Source organism: Schistocerca gregaria, chromosome 9 (assembly GCF_023897955.1).
Source record: "Schistocerca gregaria isolate iqSchGreg1 chromosome 9, iqSchGreg1.2, whole genome shotgun sequence".
In the NCBI taxonomy this organism is placed as follows: domain Eukaryota; kingdom Metazoa; phylum Arthropoda; class Insecta; order Orthoptera; family Acrididae; genus Schistocerca; species Schistocerca gregaria.
The window spans coordinates 167,768,972-167,789,805 of NC_064928.1; the positions used below are offsets into that span (position 1 = coordinate 167,768,972).

The window sequence follows — 20,834 nt, forward strand, 5'->3', positions numbered from 1 at the left end:
AAATTGCCTGTGGTAATTTGAAAAGCCAGCAATGTATTGTGAAAAATTCCATAAAATGTGTTGATGCAGAGTTTAGCTGGCTGCTGCTAGATGAGATAGTCCTATACAAATGTTTAGTGAGATAGGTATTTGCATGTTCTATGGGTCATAACTGTGACCTCTTGCTATGGATGTGAACAGTTTTACAAACTCAGTACACTTTCTCAGTGAAAATTATGGTTACATTCTACTTTCGCAATCTATCAGCAAATGCATTACATGCAGTTTAGTAACTGCTAATGCATTAAAATGTAGCAAATAACTCATAAATTTGATGTGACATAAAAGCTAAGGTTATTTTAAATTTCAAGAAGAATGCAATAATCCAGTCAAATTTTGAACAATGCTGTAGTTGCACTGCCATGATTGAAGAAGTTGGAACAGGTAGAGAAATATCCATGTCCTTGGTAAGGACTGGTGCAACTTGCAGTGCTTAGGCTGGTATTAAGAATAAGTTGAATGTGGAGGGAAGAAGGAGAAGCAAAAGTTGAGACCATTCCTGTAAACTAATTGAGCTGTACGGGAACAATTCTATGTGGAGATTTAGATAAATGGAATGAAATAGTTTACTGATAGATAAAGCCGTTATCTGAGACACTACAGTGTTTCAAGAAATGTCAAACTGGTTGTATTGAGGTATTAAATGACACTCATTACTTGTAGGCCTACATATAACTACAATCAGTAAAGGCATACTGGAGAGTGATGCATATTGTCACAGAAGTATTAAAGCTTCATAGTGATGTAATATATTAATTATTCAGTACAATGTAAACAAAAATTCAGATAGGCAACCACTAACCTCCAGATAATTGATCCAGTTGAAAAAACATTTAGGACAGGAAATGATTGTCGGCACCAAGCCTCATTCAGAATAATAGAAATCTTACACTCACTTCCCGCTACCTTTACTCTTTAATGGTTTGTGTTGTGGATAATGATAGTTCCCAGAAAAACATTCACAATACAAAACACACAAATAATTTTCATGTTGACATTACCTCATCATTTAGCGTTCAGTGTGGAATTATGTACTTCAGTGATAAGATGGTCAGCCAGCTCGCTTCTTTCATAAGGCAAGCAACTATTTAAAAAGTAATTAGCCACTCTTTCTACAAATATCTGATACTCTAGTCAAGGATTGGAAATTCTTGTTAGCTCCATAGCATGCAGCTCTGTTTGTTGTAAATCTGATTATTAAGTAATGGTTTATCACAACAATGTAAATAATTCTTTTTTTTTTTTTTGAAAACTATAGGTACAGAACTTAATCATGTAAAAATTTAGTAGGAGATAAACAGCAGTACCCTATATAACTGAAGCATCTTGACAAATCAGTAATTTACATTTAAATGCTATTAACTTTTATTTGATTCACTTCGTCACAACAATCTGCACCTGGGAGACGACAATGTTTGCTGGGGTCTCACTTGTCAATAACGAAGAGGCTATAATATGTTGACCTGGTCACTGTGCAGTTATTATCTAGTATGAAAACTAAAATGCTCACTTGTTAAGTACTGGATGTCAGTACTGTAAAAACACACATTTAGCCAACTCTCAAAAACATTCTCAACTGTACTTTAAATAATTTGCAGGAAGTACTTTATAATAATAAAAAAAACACACAAAAGAGAGTATGGTAACCAGTTGTTTTGGAAAAAAAAATTATTTTACATTTAATTGTACAGCATATGTGTAACACATCATGTATTATGGATGGTAGATGGACCTGATACAGCATACATTTCGGCAGCCACAGCATGGTCGACTAAGGCCCTTTTTTGACTGATTAAATAAGTCATAATCTCAGATTGGCAATCCAATTCTGTGTGTTCTGGCATTTTTCTTAAATAAGCCACCACAGTCTGTCCAAATGCTTCTAGTTTTGGAGGCTCCGTTGTGTTTCTTACAATATCTTTTAATGCTGCTACTGCCTGAGATACAGCTTCAATTTCTCTCTCTCTCTCTCTCTCTCTCTCTCTCTCTCTCTCTCTCTCTCTCTCATTTTTTTTCTCTGTTTCTTCGAATTACATTTCATTTCTCTGCAAATCCTCTTTGGGGTGTCTTGGGTCTGTGACGACCCTGTAGAATCAACCAAGCTACTATAACTTGCATCATCTATCAATTGAATACTGTTTGCAGGGTCTGCTTCTACTTCAGTTGAATCGTCTCCATCTTGATTTGGTGTATCCTAAAAAAGTCAAAACAAATCAACATTATATAGAACACATTAAACCAAAATAGTAATTGTGAATATTTTACAACATTGACAAATTTAAATCTTGTGGCCTGTAGTATGTGAAGCATTTTTATGGCTTCCCACAAGAAAGATTTCTCAAACACAAAATTTTGCAAAAATATTTTTCTTGCACCCTAAATTATACTAAACAAGCCTGACAAAGATAAAAATGAATTTCAGCTGCAGTTAATACACAAATACAATGTGATTACATGTGTTGTAACATTTCAAGGACATAAAAATTAGCAACTAAAAATCATTACTGCTTGGTCGTTCTATGGTCATGAATGTAAGATTTGTACAACTGACAGTGAAATATAAACCTGGAAATAAAACCTACACGTTAATACTTAGCTAATGTGTATTAATGTGAAATGTGGATTAGCTCCATCAGAGAATATTTCCATAGCTTTAATATTATTTTTTGGTACTGAAGTATTTTCTGATTAAAAGCATGAGCAGTTAGCTTCTGTTACAGATAATCAGATATAATAGCATATGAAACTGGACAAATAACTGTTTTTGTTTCATTACATATGAAATAGCCTCTAAAATGTAAAGTATTTCCAACTATTGTTTCAAACTGTTTGGAGATATCGAATACAATGAAATTTATCAAATAAATTAAATCTTCAACAGTACATTTTCAGTAACAATATAATCTACTGGTCATTATGGTGTGAGATATTGTAGCTACAAAGTCAGATATTATACAATCTAACTTTTGAATTTGTGTACAAGAAGACAAAATCTATTGGGTTTCAGAATTATTCATTTTGATTTCACTTTTCATGGAATCACTGGAATACTTGTCTTAAAGGTACAGAAGTTTACTTAGGCACAAGATTTTCAGTTTCATCGCAACAGGGAATGTTTCACAGCACACATTACGACCTGATTTCCTATACAGATCAAACGGTTGTACATATTACTAAATAAGATGTTTTGGAAACATAATAAATGTAAAATATTGCTTACCAAAGTGTTTCTCGTCTCGACTACATGTCTTAATAACCAGTCTGCAGCTTCAAACCAAGCAAGGCTGGGTTTATAAATACCGTCTGTAGACACACCACTCTTAAGTGATTTCAGTACTTTTTTTATGTTCATTCATGTAGGCATTTCGAATGCTTCGAATTTTTAATTTTGTTGCAGCTACATCAATTCCAGGTACATATTTATGCATACTGTTTACTATTTCAATTCATGCAGCATCTCTCAAATTTCTGTCTTTGTATGATTCGCTTTTGTGGTTCCAAAGGCATTCCCGTTCTTGATACACCTCCAAGAATCTCATACTTGTCGCTGTTGACCACTTTTTCGACACATTAATAGCAAACGCACAAACAAAAGCACTATATGGGAGCGAATACGCACTAGAAAGGTTTGAATCCAGCTGCGAGGTAGCAATCGAATGACGTTAGTCGATTGTGGAGAAGGCAAAATGGTGCAACAAAGTAGAACCAAGTTCAACTTTTTGTGGCATGACAAAAGTTGCGCTTCTTAAATGGCGCCACCGAAAACTAGGAGTTCACACATGCAACTACAAAGCAAGTGCAGTTCGCCATTAGCAGTGGCGATACTTTTGCTGCCTGTGTGAACCCGACTTTATAGAGTGAACTAGGCTATCGTTAAGCCATTGCATAAAAAGGGGGATAGGTCTGATGCCAACAACTACCACCCAATCTCACTTCTGACAGTGTTTTCCAAAATTCTTGAAAAAGTAATGTATTGAAGAATAGTTTCACACATTTGTAAAAAATGAAGTACTAACAAAATGTCAGTTTGGTTTCCATAAAAGGCTTTTCAACAGAAAATCCTATATATGTTTCCACTGATCAAATACTAAATGCTCTGAATAACTGAACATCACCCATTGGCATTTTTTGTGATTTTTCAAAGACTTTTTGACTGTGTAAATCATGAAATTCTTCTGGTTAAGATCAAGTATTGTGGATTGAGTGGGGCAGTCTGCAAATGGTTTAAATCATATTTAACTGTAAGAATGCAGAAGGTTTAAATAAACAGTACACATAATGTGAAAAAGCTGCAGATTCCTCAAACTGGGGAGGTATCAAGAGTGATGTCCCACAGGGCTCGGTCTTGGGTGCCTTATTGTTCTTGATATATATCAGTGACTTGCCACTCTATATTCATGAAGATGCAAAGTTAGTTCTTTTTGCTAATTATACAAGTAAAGTGATCACACCCAACAGACAAGAACTAACAGAGGACGTTGTATGTAATGTCTTTCAGTAAATTATTAAGTGGTTCTCTGCAAATGGACTCTCACTTGAGTTTCAAGAAAAACAGTATTTACAGTTCTGTACCGTAAATAGCATAACACCATTAATAAATATAGATGTTGAACATAAATCTGTTGCTAAGGTAGAATATTCCAAATTTCTGGTTGTGTGCATTGATGAGATTGAATTAGAAGAAACATGTTGTTGATCTGCTGAAATGTTGGAGTTCAACTACTTACGCTATGAGGGTTGTTGCACATTTTGGTGCTAAACATATTAGTAAATGAGCTTACTACACCTATTTTCATTCCCTGCTTTCATATGGCATCATATTTTGCGGTAATTCACAATTAAGGGAAAAAGTATTCATTGCACAAAAGCATGTAATCAGAATAATAGCCCACCCGAGATCATTTTGCAGACATATATTTAAGTAACTAGGGATAGTCGCAGTACCTTCACAATATATTTATGAAATTTGATAATAACCCATCCCAGTTCAAAAGCAATAGCAATGTGCATAGTTACAACACTAGAAGAAAGGATGACCTTCACTATTCTTTTAAATCAGACTTTGGCAAAAAAACTGTTGAATTATGCCGCCACAAAAATCTTTGGTCATTTACCAAAAAGCATTAAAAGTCTTAATAGGTAGCCAGCTGTCATTTAAAAACAAATTAAAAGAATTTCTGAATGACAACTTCTTATACTCAATAGATGATTTTTTTTCATATAAAGTAATTCAAAAAACTCAGTTATCTCATGTAAAGATACCTTTCATTAAACTGACAAATTCCACATCATTACATTATCCCATATAAAGATACCTTTCATTAAACTGACACATTCCACATCATTACAAAGTATTGTATTCATGATCTACAGAACAAGTATTAATGTAATGTACTGTACTGTATCTTCTCACTGTAAGCATAAATACTTAAATGAGTACTGCATTGAATCGTAGGTTAAACAAACCTTGAGTTTGCCAATATCCAATAGTGGTCTGTGTTAAATAAATGCTTTCTTTGAAGTTTTAAATAAATACAGCAGCCAAGTAGTTAAAAATCAAGAGTAGAACGTGTTGATGTGCCATATCGTAGATTATCTAAACCACAGAACAACTGCCTAGGCTAACAGGTTAAGCACAGATTTTAATTAATTGCCTATAAATATTTTAAAAGCTACATTGCATAAGCTACTAGTAAACAATGTTTATTATACAGTTGAATTTTTTTTGAAGATGAACGTACTGTTTTCTAACATACAATTTCTTCTTTTACCTATTTCATGTAAAAGACATTACATTGATATAATAGATAGTGTAGAATAGTATGCTCTTGACTTTTGCCTTTTGCTTTAATGAGTCAAATGACAAAATTTTATCATCATCATCATTTATTACAAAGTACAAGCTGACTTTACTGGACTAGTCTGCAGTGACTGCTCCTGCCTATTAATGATTAACAGTAGTAGTTTCACATCTCTGAATGGTCTCTTAAATGATGGGATCTAAGGAACATGACGCATTATTCACGCATGAGAGGCAGAAAGACACTTTGGCAAGTAATATATGTATTTATTGTATTTTATTCAATTGTTACAGAAAATTACAAGTTAAATCATAGAGTCTTGCCATGGAACACTTCCCGTTGTTATGAATAATTGGCAATATTAATCCCTAACAAGTGCTGCTTCTCGTGAGTGATTGTTGCTTCCAAGACATGTCACTTCCTGAAGCCCGGCAGTATGAATGTCCCTCCATGAACCTAGTTGTACTTCTCCTATGACAAGGTCTTCATTATCGGGCATGCCTCGAGTGAGATACGAAGTTGATGTTCTGCGCAACCAGTTGTGCAATGCACAACAAGAAAGCACAATTTTTTCTGCCGATAATGGTATTGGCGTTTCGGATGTACGAAACTTTGCAACCAAAGTGCCAAAGGCATTTTCAACAATCCTCCGAGCCCTGCTTAAACGATAGTTGAAGATCTTTTGTCAATAACTTAATACCCCATTTCTTGGGTATGGCTTCATTAGATAATTTTCAGAGGAAATACATAATCCCCCACAATCACTGACACGTCTGGTATGAATAATGTATTATCTTCTATAGCTGTTTTCAACTGTGAATGAGAGAATACACCACCATCAGATTCTCGTCCTGCTGCCCCAATGTCTATGTACTGGAAACAGTAGTTGGTCAACCAATGCCAGCAAGATGATGCTGAATGCTCCTTTATATTTGAAAAAGGTGGAGCCTGATTTCCTCGGGCACTGAATCATTACATGTTTTCCATCAATTGCTCCTATGCGCCCTGGGAAATTCCACCTCGTTTCAAATCCCTTTGCCACCTTTTTCCATTCCGTTTCAGTAGGTGTCTATAAAAAGAAACGATAAGTCAGTTGTTTACAAACTAGCAGACCATAAAAAATTGTGGTTACAAAAGGAATGACAATGAATAATTTATATAGTGACTCTGTATGAAGTTTATCTGCCTCAAACATAGAAGGGTATTGCAGCAAACTTCAGCAGCAAGTAACATTCACCATGTACCAGGTGCCACTGGCTGGTCAGATTGAGTAAAATAAATGACACTCTTTCTTTCATGTTCACACATAAGGACTGGTCACAACTATGAAATAAATTCCATGGAGGTAATTTATTACTGAAGTCACAATATTCAAATTCTGAACATCTATTCTTTTATTGCAAGTTCTTACAAATTGTGGTAGCAAAAATTGTTGATTTAATTAAGTGTAGCACAAAATTATTTTTGCTCATCTTGTTTAAAAAGTAGTAAGCAGATAGAAATTGTGCTTCTAGGAGGAAAGACATGTTGTTCTTGTTGTGGTCTTCAGTCCTGAGACTGGTTTGATGCAGCTCTCCTTGCTACTCTATCCTGTGCAAGCTTCATCATCTCCCAGTACTTACTGCAACCTACATCCATCTGGATCTGCGTAGTGTATTCACCTCTTGGTCTCCCTCTACGATTTTTACCCTCCATGTTGCCCTCCAACGCTAAATTTGTGAGCCCTTGATGCCTCAGAACATGTCCTACCAAACGGTCCCTTCTTCTTGTCAAGTTGTGCCACAAACTCGTCTTCCCCCCGATTCTATTCAATACCTCCTTATTAGTTGTGTGATCTACCCATCTAATCTTAAGCATTCTTCTGTAGCACCACATTTCGAAAGCTTCTATTCTCTTCTTGTCCAAACTATTTATCGTCCATGTTTAACTTCCATACATGGCTACACTCCATACAAATACTTTCAGAAACGACTTCCTGATACTTAAATCTACACTAGATGTTAAAAAATTTCTTTTCTTCAGAAACACTTTCCTTGCCACTGCCAGTCTACATTTTATATCCTATCTACTTCGACCATCAACACTTATTTTGCTCCCCAAATAGCAAAACTCCTTTCCTACTTTAAGTCTCTCATTTCCTAATCTAATTCCCTCAGCTCTCACCCGACCAAATTCGACTACATTCCATTATCCTCGTTTTGCCTTTGTTGATGTTCATCTTATATCCCCCTTTCAAGACACTGTCCATTCCATTCAACTGCTCTTCCAAGTCCTTTGCTGTCTCCGGCAGAATTACAATGTCATTGGTGAACCTCAAAGTTTTTATTTCTTCTCCATGGATTTTAATACCTACTCCGAATTTTTCTTCTGTTTCCTTTACTGCTTGCTCAATATACAGATTGAATAACATCGGGGAGAGGCTACAATCCTGTCTCACTCGCTTCCCAACCGCTGCTTCCCTTTCATGTCCCTTGACTCTTTATAACTGCCATATGGTTTCTGTACAAATTGTAAATAGCCTTTCGCTCCCTGTATTTTACCCCTGCCACCTTCAGAATTTGAAAGAGAGTATTCCCGTCAACATGGTCAAAAGCTTTCTCTAAGTCTACAAGTGCTAGAAATGTGGGTTTGCCTTTCCTTAATCTTTCTTCTAAGATAAGTCGTAGGGTCAGTATTGCCTCACGTGTTCCAACATTTCTACGGAAGCCAAACTGATCTTCCCCAAGGTCAGCTTCTACTAGTTTTTCCATTTGTCTGTAAAGAATTTGCATTAGTATTTTGCAGCTGTGACTTATTAAACTGATAGTTCGGTAATTTTTACATATGTCAACACCTGCTTTCTTTGGGATTGGAATTATTATATTCTTCTTAAAGTCTGAGGGTATTTTTCCTGTCTCATACATCTTGCTGACCAGATGGTTTTGTCAGGACTGGCTCTCCCGGAGCCTTGTTTCGACTCAGGTCTTTTAGTGCTCTGTCAAACTCTTCACGCAGTATTGTATCTCCCATTTCGTTTTTATCTACATCCTCTTCCATTTCCATAATATTGTTCTCAAGTACGTCGCCGTTGCATACTCCCTCTATATACTCCTTCCACCTTTCTGCTTTCCCTTCTTTGCTTAGAACTTGATTTTCATCTGAGCTCTTGATATTCATACAAGTGGTTCTTTTTTCTCCAAAGGTCTCTTTAATTTTCCTGTAAGCAGTATCTATCTTACCCCTAGTGAGATAAGCCTCTACATCCTTACATTTGTCCTCTAGCCATCCCTGCTTAGCCATTTTGCACCTCCTGTCGATCTCATTTTTGAGACTTTTGTATTTTTTTTTTGCCTGCTTTATTTACTGCATTTCTATAATTATTCCTTTCATCAATTAAATTCGATATTTCTTCTGTTACCCAAGGATTTCTACTAGCCCTTGTCTTTTTACCTACTTGATCCTCTGCTGCCTTCACTACTTCATCCCTCAGAACTACCTATTCGTCTTCTACTGTATTTCTTTCCCCCGTTCTTGTCAATTGTTCCCTTATGCTGTCCCTGAAACTCTGTACAACCTCTGGTTTAGTCAGTTTATCCAGGTCCCATCTACTTGATATTCCCACCTTTTTGCAGTTTCTTCAGTTTTAATCTACAGTTCATAACCAATAGATTGTGGTCGGAGTCCACATCTGCCCCTGGAAATGTCTTAAAATTTAAAACCTGTTTCCTAAATCTCTGTCTTACCATTATATAATCTATCTGAAATCTGTCAGTATCTCCAGGCTTCTTCCATGTATACAACCTTCTTTTATGAATCTCGAACCAAATGTTAGCATCTACCAGGCGGCTTCCTCTTTCGTTTCTTAGCCCCAATCCATATTCACCTACTACGTTTCCTTCTCTCCCTTTTCCTACTACCGAATTCCAGTCACCCATGACTATTAAATTTTCGGCTCCCTTCACTAACTGAATAATTTCTTTATTTCGTCATACATTTTTTAAATTTCTTCGTCATCTGCAGAGCTAGTTGGCATATAAACTTGTACTACTGTAGTAGGCATGGGCTTCGTGTCTATCTTGGCCACAGTAATGCGTTCACTATGCTGTTTGTAGTAGCTTACCCGCACTCCTATTTTTTTATTCATTATTAAACCTACTCCTGCATTACCCCTATTTCATTTTGTATTTATAACCCTGTACGCACCTGACCAAAAGTCTTGTTCCTCCTGCCACCGAACTTCACTAATTCCCACTATATCTAACTTTAACCTATTGATTACCCTCTTTAAATTTTCTCACCCACCTGCCCGATTAAGGGATCTGACATTCCACGCTCCAATCTGTAGAACGCCAGTTTTCTATCTCCTGATAACGACATCCTCCTAAGTAGACCCCGCCCAGAGATCCGAATGGGGGACAATTTTACCTCTTGAATATTTTACCCAAGGGAACACCATCATCATTTAACCATACAGTAAAGCTGCATGCTCTCAGGAAACATTACGGCTGTAGTTTCCCCTTGCTTTCAGTTCGCAGTACCAGCACAACAAGGCCGTTTTGGTTAGTGTTACAAGGCCAGATCAGTCAATCATCCAGACTGTTGCTCCTGCAATTACTGAAATGGCTGCTGCCCCTCTTCAGGAACCACACATTTGTCTGGCCTCTCAACAGATACCCCTCTGTTGTGGTTGCACCTACGGTACGGCCATCTGTATCGCTGAGGCACACAAGCCTTCCCACCAACGGCAAGATCCGTGGTTCATGGGGGGGAATGACATAATGAAAATATATATAAATTACATCATGGGTAAACAACTATTAGAACTATGATTGAAGGACAGTTCGTATGTACTTTCACGTATGATTAGCTCATTCCAAAAATAATGAAAGCTAGGGATCCTTATTTCATAAAGACATCTGAAATACTGAGAGTATATTTAAACACTGTTAATCGCTGCATATTTCCAACACCACAGTTAAAGCTCTGGATAGTGAATCTGTGAAATATCTAAAGCAATGTTTCTGTGGGTTGGTTGTAAAAAGATTTCAGCTACACATGATATGTAAGACAAAATACTGAAATATCATATACTGCTACTTAACGAGTGCATAAAATTTCAATTCTGTGAAAAATCAATTTACTTTCACTGTTGAGAATGCTTACCTTCAAATGAGACTTAAGGGCATTGTAAATAGCATCCAGCACTTCACACAAGAATACTGAAATAGTATTTTTTGGGACACGGTAGGTGTACTGGAGAGGTGACATGGAATCACCACTTGTCAGATATCGTAGAGTTACTTGAAGTCTCACAAGAGCAGGGATTGCATTCCTCGTGTGTATCCGATCTTTGAATAGAGCTTGATACATAGCTCAACAAGTACTCGGAAATTTGTCTTAGACATCTGAACATGGTTTACGAATGAATTTTCATCTTCGAATGTTAATTCTTTTATGGGCGTATTTGTTGCTCCCGTATAATTTCTGCGCGATATCTACTTACGGATCCATTTGCGTTTCTGTTTCTTTGTTGTAATTTGCGCTACAACATTAACACAGGCCCAAATCGTTTCAGCTGAGACAGGTGACGCTATTTTGCAAACTGCACAATTACGAAGAATTTGTGTCGTCCTGTGTGAACGGTAGCTCACAACACCACTCCAGAATGACTTGACTTGTGGCGATACTTTCGTTGCGAACCCGGCTTAAGATACAACACATTATTTCTCCTGACTGCTGCCTCACTTCGTGACAAAGATCTTCGAAGCAGATAAGCACAGATATATCTGTAGTTAGTTGGGTATCGGCTGTCGTCAACAGATGGCAGAGCAATAACATATTTCCTAGGCCCAAATCCAGGACACATTAAAAGTTTTGCAAAATAGGCCATATTTATTTATTTATTTATTTATTTATTATATGAGAAGAAGGTTTCAATTAAATGTAATAAATACAAAATATCAAGTAAATTTGTTACCAAGAAAAGCACATTTACATTTTATTAATTCCTTCTAAGATGAATAAGTGTGATCAGAGCAACTGTATTTATCAGTGCTGTGAATTTTCCTTATCAATTCTATATTTTTCAACAACATATGAAACAAACTCAACACAAGTTTCATCATAATTTATTCTACTCACTAACATTGCTGTCATGGTTTCTACAGCCAACTCTGTTTTGTCACTTGTCCATATATCGTTCATGTGGGAAAATGCCTTTTCAGTAGCAGCATTACTGCCAGGAAGCAGAAAAGAAACTCCACTAGCTTGAGTACATTTGCGAATGGCTCATGCTTCTGGCTGAAATGAGAAATCATCTCAACCCATCTTTGACTTAGCAGTCCATTCAGTGATTTTCTCAGTGGTTACTTTTGTGTTAGCAGAAGAGCCAACACCATGTTACAAGTGGGGCCAGATTGCACATGATTTAGCTCATGCAGGCTGGCATCAGGAGGGAAGAACTATACTGACATGAGGTCTGGAACATGACAAGGAATGAGAATTCAGAAAGCGGACGTAATTAGTTTGATACTTAACTTCAATCCATTAATGACGGTACATGATTCACAATATTATCTGTTCAGAATACATTCTTGAAGATAGTACTTATAGTAACTGAATATGGCGCCTTGCTAGGTCCTAGCAAACTGAACATATGGCGCAGTTTCGCTAACTAGAGAAGTAGTTCTTTCAGTGTCATCCCATACAGGTATTTGATTCAAGGTAACCCAATTGTAGCAGTCCAGGTTCTGGCAACTTTTTTCAGTCCACTTTTTTTAAAGTAGGATAGAACAGACCTACCTCTGTTTCAATAGTTTCAAAAATTGTTTTAACTCTTGAGGGAAGGAACTGGTCTTCAATTTTGGACTGCAATGTAGTTTTCAACTTACTAATACAATCAGCCACTTCAAATATAGTGACTGTCTGTCCTTCAACTTTTTTAACTGCTTCATGAAATGATGAAGCCTGACGGTGAACAAAGTATAGCCATACTTCAGACAAAGGGTTTTGAAAGAAGTTTTGAAGTAACAATGGACACTTCCGATTGGAAGTATGATTTTAGTGGTTTAAACATTTTGATGACTCGCTCAACAGCAGACAACAGTGCTAACCATCTTGTTTGAGCATAACCCAAAATCATTGCCAAAATCTGTTTCAACAAAGCTGCAAAAGTCTTCAGAGTTTCAACTCTCACAATATGTGATATGAAATACAGAAATATTTTGGAAACTACCATTTCTATATCTACAGGCAAAATATCAGTACCTGCTCGAACAGTATTATGCAGTATATGAGCAGCACGACCAACCTCTATCAGTCTATGACCGAGTTCCACTTGTACAAGGTGGTGCAGGGAAACGGGAAATTTTGAAATAACGTCATTTCCATGGATAAATTCATAAAACTAGTAATTTATTAACAAAAGTGAATGTATTCAGTATGTCATTACAATCAAAATGTCCAAAAGTGTCTCTTTACTTTTTAAAGATGACATTGGAAAGATGTGCTCCCATTCAGTGTTCACACTCTAACAGCCTGTTATGAAAACTCTGGAATGGGCAGTGTAGCAAATCTTGGGGAATGGCAGTGATTTCGTTTTCAATGTTGTCCTTCTGTTCATGGATTGTTGCAGGACGTGTACGGTACACCTTGCCTTTAAGATATCCCTACAGGAAGAAGTCGCACACCCTAAGATCATGGGATCTCGCAGGCCATGCAATGTCACTGTGAAATAATGCGTCTTCCAAACAATTGACGAACTGCTGCCATAGATTGTCGAGCAGTGTGTGACGTGGCTCCGTCCTGCTGAAGCCACATGTTTCCGACGTTAAGATTAAGCTCGTACAGTCTCGGTGTAAAGAATGTTTGAAGCATTTCAACATATCGAGCGGATGTTACTGTCACTACACTACAATCTTCACATTCAAAAAAATAAGGGCCGATAACACCATGACATGATACAGCATACCATATTGTGACCTCGGCGCTATGTAGTGGTCGCTGGTGAAACTCACAAGGATTGTCCTGTGCCCAATAACGAAAATTCTGTTTGTTCACGAATCCGTTCAGGTGGAAATGGGCTTCGTCTGATATCCATAACTTACCAAGGAAATTCGTGTCCTCATTGATTTTAGCCAATATCTGGCTACTAAACTCCATACGTGACCCTGGGTCTCGTTCATGTAAGTGTTGCACAATCTGCAACTTATAGGGATGGAAGTCTAATTCATGCAGTATTCTTTGCAAGCTGCATTGCTTAATCCCTAGTGAAGATGCATACTGTCAAACGGAGCAGCGAGGACTTCTATCAATTGCAGCTCTAGCAGCTGCAATGTTCTCTGGGGTACTTACTGTTGGAATGCCACCTGGAGGTTTCTTTTTCAAGGCAGATTCTGTTTCTTACTCACCCACATTGTAATTGCATGCGCAGATGGGACACATCCATGACATCCAAGCTGGTAATGCTGTTGAAATGTTCTATGCATGGCAGTCGCACTATCACCATTTTTGTAAAATGCTCTCACGGCTGCTGCATGTTCCGCACCAGTTCAATTCTCCATGATTACTAAATGGCAATGCGTTCACATCAATTGTGCAAAGTTTTGAACATCTGCTGGTGCTACAGTGCTGCCAACTGTAACGTTCAAAATTTCCTGTTCCCCTGCGCCACCCTGTAGTTTAGTAAAAACATTATTCTGACCTTTTGTGTCAGCACCTCCAAAATTGCAATTAAAGTTATCAGCACAACTTTTTTTTCTAGGCTGTTTTTTCTGAAGCTGTCTGTTAAGTGCTCAAAATAGTAGATGTTTCCCCAGGCAACGATTTTAATTGTAATAACCTTACTTTTACACCAGTTTTTCAATCAAAATATCTGACGAGGATAGGAAAGACCTTAATCTCTTTGTGGTTAGGTGCATCAGTCAGAAGTGAAGTAAATGTCACTTTTCCTAAATCACGTCGAAAACATATCTAGTGCATGAGGAGCTAACACATTCGTAATTATGGCCTCTGTTTTTGTACGTGCACAAGAAAATTTAGGCTCTAGTGTCGCTTGAAGAAGCTTCAATGTACAATCCATAGATCTGAAACTATGATTGTGCTGAATTGTATGATACGCAAAAACGCCCTCAGTTGCAACTAACCTCTCCTCCTGGCCACAAAGTTTCTCTGATGTAAAAAATTACTTTAACCCTTTCAGTCACACATTTTCAATTTTCAAAATAAAAATTTGAAATTTGGCATACTTATTAACCAGATTTTTTGATAATTTTGAATACAAAATTTCCTGATCTGGATCATCCTACATATAGGACTGGTGTTTTACTTTGTTGCCTCCTTCTTATACTCTGACCATGAATTAGTTCTGCTAGATCCAATCCATGAATGAGCATTCTTAGATTCCTCTTCTTGGACCTTTTGTTAGGGAGAGTAACAATATGTAAACAATATCTATAGGTACAAATTACATAAAATTATGTAATATTTTTTATTAGTAAAAATTCAACAGTTTCTGTTTTTGGATATGCACAAATGTATATTGCACTTCGAACACAAAAAATAAGTTTTCCCTTTGCAGCTCTCATTCTTACACCTATCTTGGCTATTTTGTGTGCTCACTTCCGGTAGGTGCTTCATTTGGTCATACCGTACATCCATCACTGGCTTGATAGCTGCAATCCGTTTGTAATGCAGTGGCCCAGAAGGTGATGCCTCATCGCTGGATGGCGTTCCTCTTTTCTTGGCAGGGGTTTTACCTCCAATTATGAGGGCTTCAGCTACATACTGTCTGAAATGGATAAGGTCCATGGTATCTTTCTTTGTAACTTGTTGGCTGGCAGCCTCAAGTTGGCTGGCAGCCTCCTCCTTATAATCTAACCATGAATTAGTTACTGCTAGATCCCTGAGTGAACATTCTTAGAGTCCACTTCTTGGATCTAATGAATGTTCTGTACAGTGACAAGAGGAAATCTAGTTTGTCAACTCCTCCCATGCTGCCATTGTACAGTTGAACACATTCAGGCCTGGGAACATCTATATACTTTCGTTGTCTCTTGTCCCAACGACGACAGCATGAGTTGTCAAACCATTTGATTAGCGTAACACCATCCATGCTAAAAACTTCATTTTCTGATCCTCGGGGCAATTTCTTCATTTCAGAATCAGAATTAAATGGAGGTTTCATAAACCTATCGGTTCGAATAAACCCTACACCATAAATATTTTTCTTCAACAGCCACTGAAAAAGCGAATAAGTACTAAAGAAGTTGTCAAAATATACCTGACCAAATGGTGTATTTATATTCTCTCTGATAATTCCATTACTACTGCTGCCCCAAGCCCAAACTGTGAATATTCCGGCTTTATTGGAGTGGTAGAGCCTTCATATATAATAAAGTCGAATATGGTTCCACTCCCACCACATAAAACAAAAATCTTTACACCCCATTTTGTCGGTTTATTGCGTATGTGTTGTTTTACGTCTAGCGTGAATAGAACCATTTGTTTGTCAATACTTAGTTTAGGTTCAATTTCTAGTTCACTGCATCTTTTTCGGATGGTGTTGTAGATAGGGCGAACTTTCCAGAACCTGTCCTTATTGTCTGGCTTTTCCTTGTCTCTTACAACATGAAAGCACATTCTTAATTTAACAAATCTGTCGAGTGAAATCCTAGAATCAGCTATGAGAGGAATCTGGAATTGTGGCTCCCAATACATGCGTTCTCTTGGATACCCTAGGTTACCCTTAGCTAAATGGATCCCTAGAAAAATCTTCATCTCATGTACTTTTGTTGGAGCAAAGTTGGCAGTATTATTGTGCACCACATAATAATTTGTACAATACACCATCTGCACAATTAGGTCATCTGGTATGTACTGATGAACAATTTCAAGAGGATTCAATGTCGCAGGTACTTCATTTTCTCTTTGCTGTTCAAAGTGGTTTCTAACAGCTGAATCATATTCTCCTCGCAACCATTTCACATTCATTTTCTCGGTCGAATTCAAGTTCTTAAACTATTGTATTTGGAATTCTTTTAATGTTGGACACGTAAATGTAATTTCTTATCCATCATCGTCACCCAGATCTTATACAACGTCAGTTCTACCAGCCTGTGAATGAAGTCTCATTTGCAGTTGTGGGGTAACTTCACATTCAGCTTCATTATACGAAGGTTATTCTCCACAATTTATACTGTATACAGGACCGGCACATTAGGGTAAAAGTTAGTAATGTCGAACGATATTAACTTTGTCTCCTGATTACATTCCAAATTTTTTATTTTATTAATCAGTGATTGGCTATTCATTATTGAATAATTATTCTGAAATACATATGATTTTTTAATCTTGTCATGAAGGAACCTGGCTAAATCGTGATATCCGTTACTAATACTTTTTACTATTGGACAGATAGGGTGGTTTATTTTATGTACTTTGAATTGAGAACGAAGTTTGGGAGTCTGGGGGTTCATGTTTATCAGCTGTTTCTTTTGAAAGGGCTTTAGTAAATGTTTAGCCTCATTTACAGCACATCTAATTTCTTTTTATAGACCCGGAGTAGGCTTGTCCTCTATTTCAGATACATTATTAGGAGACAAAGTTAATATTGTTCGACATTACACTGATGTACCGGTCCAGTATACAGTAGAAATTGTGGAGAATAACCTTTGTACCTATAAAAAAGATATAAAAGACTAACAGATTACTGATCTCATATGTTTGTTGTCATTGGTGGTAAAATATAACTACTTAGAGTTCAATGGCAAACTGTATAAACAACTTGATGGCCTAGCAATGGGTAATCCGCTAGCTGGAATTTTAGCTGATATATTCATCAATTCGCTTGAAGACAAATTCTTCAGTAGGTACGACTCTACAGACTTAGGTATTTTATCCTATTCGCGATACGTAGATGACATTTTGATTATATACAATGGTACTAATGAAGGAGTAGATCAACTGTTCATTTTGTTCAATAAGCTCCATGAAAGAAATTAGTTTCACATGTGAATTACAAAATGAACGCCACGAGTTAAATTTCCTAGATCTGCAGTTGGCGATAATAGAGAATAAAATAATTTTTGACATTTTTCAATAACCCACGAGTACTGATCATATCGTACCTCCAGACTCGACACACCCTCAGTCTCATAAGAAAGCTTTCTTTCATTCAGCAATTCACTGTGCCATCGTTACACCCTTATCACCAGAAAAACTGCAAAAAGAAATTGATGTAATTAGGACAATAGAATTTAATAACGGCTGTGAACCCACATTAGTGGAAAACATCCTTACAGAAAAAGCTAAAGGAGTCACCACTTTAGGTACTGGTCAAACTAATAATAATGATAAAAAGTACATCTCAGTACTCTTTTTAGGTAACATATCGTATAGGATTAAGCATCTGTTAACTAAAAAATACGGCTGCAAGGTTCCTTTCTCCACATATAAATAATAAACAAAAAAATTTAATTCATAATCTAAAAGCTTCAAACGAGCCTTTACATGGCTCAGGGGTATATAAAATTTCGTGTAATACATGTCCAGCATTTTATATTGGATAGACAGGGAGAGCTTTCAATGTAAGTTACAAAGAACATCTTTTAGGCAAAAAAGACACTAATGTGCAAAATTCAACATTTGCAGAACATCTTTTCATAACAGAGCATAACCCCAAAGAATTAAACGAAATGATAATTCTGCATAGAGAAAAGAAAGGGAGAAAACTTGATGTCTTGGAAGAACTTGAAATTTTCAGGCACACACCAAATAAAGATGACATGTTGAATGAACAACTACAGTTGAAAGATAGAAATTTCTTTAATGTTTTTAAACCAGAGCTCTCAGTTTTATGATACTTATAATCCAGGTTCTCTCCTCCTTTTCAGAAACATTATTTTACTCTGTTAAGTTACGCTCATTACTAACACCCCAGATGATCTCTGTGCCCTAGTTATGCAAGTATTCTTTTCAAATTTTGTGTCGTATAATGAACTGATGTTCTTCATTACGTATGTAATTCCAGTCGTATTTAACTCTGTAGCGAACTTTGTACTATTTTATCCCATTTGTAGCCCATTTATAAATGTTGCTCAGTAATTTGTAAAATTAATTTTTGTTAAAAGCTATATTGGCTATACGTATGATTTACTTCAGAAAATGTGTAATATACAAAATTGTTTTGCTCATGTTACTAGTGACCCACTTGTGGCGCCCCTAAATTACGTTTACTTGGCAGCATTACTAGTTGCCACACAGTCGGTATCCTCACACCACACCGGTGTTACTTATGTTTTAATGTTTGACTTTTTGAAGAACATTATGTCTTATATTTTAATGTATGACTTGAGCAACTCAGCTCTTAAATCATTGTACATCTTTGACGATATGTTCTTCACGTAAGTGCTATTTGTTTCCCACTCGTTTACGTTATGTAAACTTTTATTAGATAAGATATTTAATCTGACATTCATTTTTGGTAATTACCTTACCTTCTGATGAAGTCACCCTTAGCGGTGATGAAAACTGGTCAAGGTATATAGAAAATCTATGGAACCAGTTGGTAGATTTTTACATATTTTTCAAAAAACTCGGATAAATAGTTTTTCTGTGATGTTAGACAGAGGAAAACTGAACAATCTTTGCATTTTATTTTGGTTTTATCCGTGCAGCCACTGTTCTTACACCTCATGCTATTTTTCAACCCAGTCATTTCTGGCAAATGGGTTATAGAAGGTGAAGGTGATTGTGGAGGCGATAATCTTTGCCTTTTAGAAGTTGACTCATCACCATCTTTATCAGAATGTTGTTCCTCTTGGCCCCTTAACAAATGTTCAGCAATTCTAATTTTGAAATCAAGGTACTGCAGGATATTCTTCTTTGACTCGTCGTTCTTAATTTGGTCACTTCTGTACTGAATCCAGCTATTTGCAATTCCCAGATCTATGAAGTGAAAAATAGTTTTTACGGGCCACTTTTTGGTTCTGGTGCAGATCCTGTAAAAACTCATCATTGTGTCAATCAGGTCTATGCCACCCATACTTTTATTGTAGCAGCTGATTACTGCTGGACGGGGAACCTGAATGTATCTCCGATCTTTTTTCGACCACCTTTTACATTGATCCATAGGGTTCTTCCCAACCTTCGTCGTTTCAGTTATGACTGGCTTTTGGTCATACCATTTTACAATAGAAATTTGTTTGCTTTTCTCACTGACTGCTCAACAGACCCACATACTTGATTTGCAAGAATCTTGTCTGCTTTCAGAGGGACTGCTCTGGGTATTCTTGACTTCATGATTGTACCAATGGCGGGCAAGTTTTTTTCAGCCAATGATTCCAGTAAAGGAACAGAGGTAAAATACCTATCAAAGAACACGAGTGTTCCTTCTGGAAGACTCTGGCAAAGCCTGAGGACTGCTGAGAATCCTATTCCTTGTTTTAATTGTTGACCAATAGCTTGTGGGAAAGTTCCTTTATCCTGATAAATCTCAAAGTCAAGGACTAGTACTGAAGGAGCAGCCAACACAAAATTTTTAAGCCCTTCAGGATTTGGCTTTCCCCTGACACATTGTTTCATTGCACATGCTCCAGTAAATGGGATCATTTGTTCATCCACTGCCACTTCAGGAGTTTGAGGTAAACTGAGGCATGCTCTCTTTACATGTTCTAAAAGTGGCCTTATTTTCCACAACTTATCTTTCCTTCTAGTTTCCTCTGTTACAGCATTATCGTCTGTCACCTTCAAATTACTTCTAATGGTGAAGTATCGGTTTCGAGTCATTTTTCAGTAATGCTAACAACTCTTGTTGTTTTACCCCAGTACATCCTAACTCTAGGGTATCTCAAACAAGACATTAGTATTGTTGCTCCAATAAATACTTGCAGTTCCTTGGCAGACAGCTTTAAAGACCTTCCAGTTTGCTGTAAATATCTCATATTGGTAAGTTCAGACGTATCCTTAAAAAGGCCAAGTCAAAGTATTGCTGAAAGTAGTCCATGATCTGCTTCTCAT

At 36.9% G+C, this 20,834-nt stretch overlaps 1 protein-coding gene across 1 annotated transcript; it reads right to left on the reverse strand.

The window, feature by feature from the left end:
• Window positions 1-20,003: 20,003 nt before the first annotated feature.
• Window positions 20,004-20,603, reverse strand: LOC126291474 (piggyBac transposable element-derived protein 3-like). Its single transcript, XM_049984984.1, has one exon. The coding sequence runs from the start codon at window positions 20,601-20,603 to the stop codon at window positions 20,004-20,006; it is 600 nt and encodes a 199-aa protein (XP_049840941.1).
• Window positions 20,604-20,834: the final 231 nt, after the last annotated feature.

Excerpts from the sequence above, each read along its gene's own strand:
- LOC126291474 (XM_049984984.1), bottom strand. The coding sequence starts at position 20,603 with ATGACTCGAAACCGATACTTCACCATTAGAAGTAATTTGAAGGTGACA.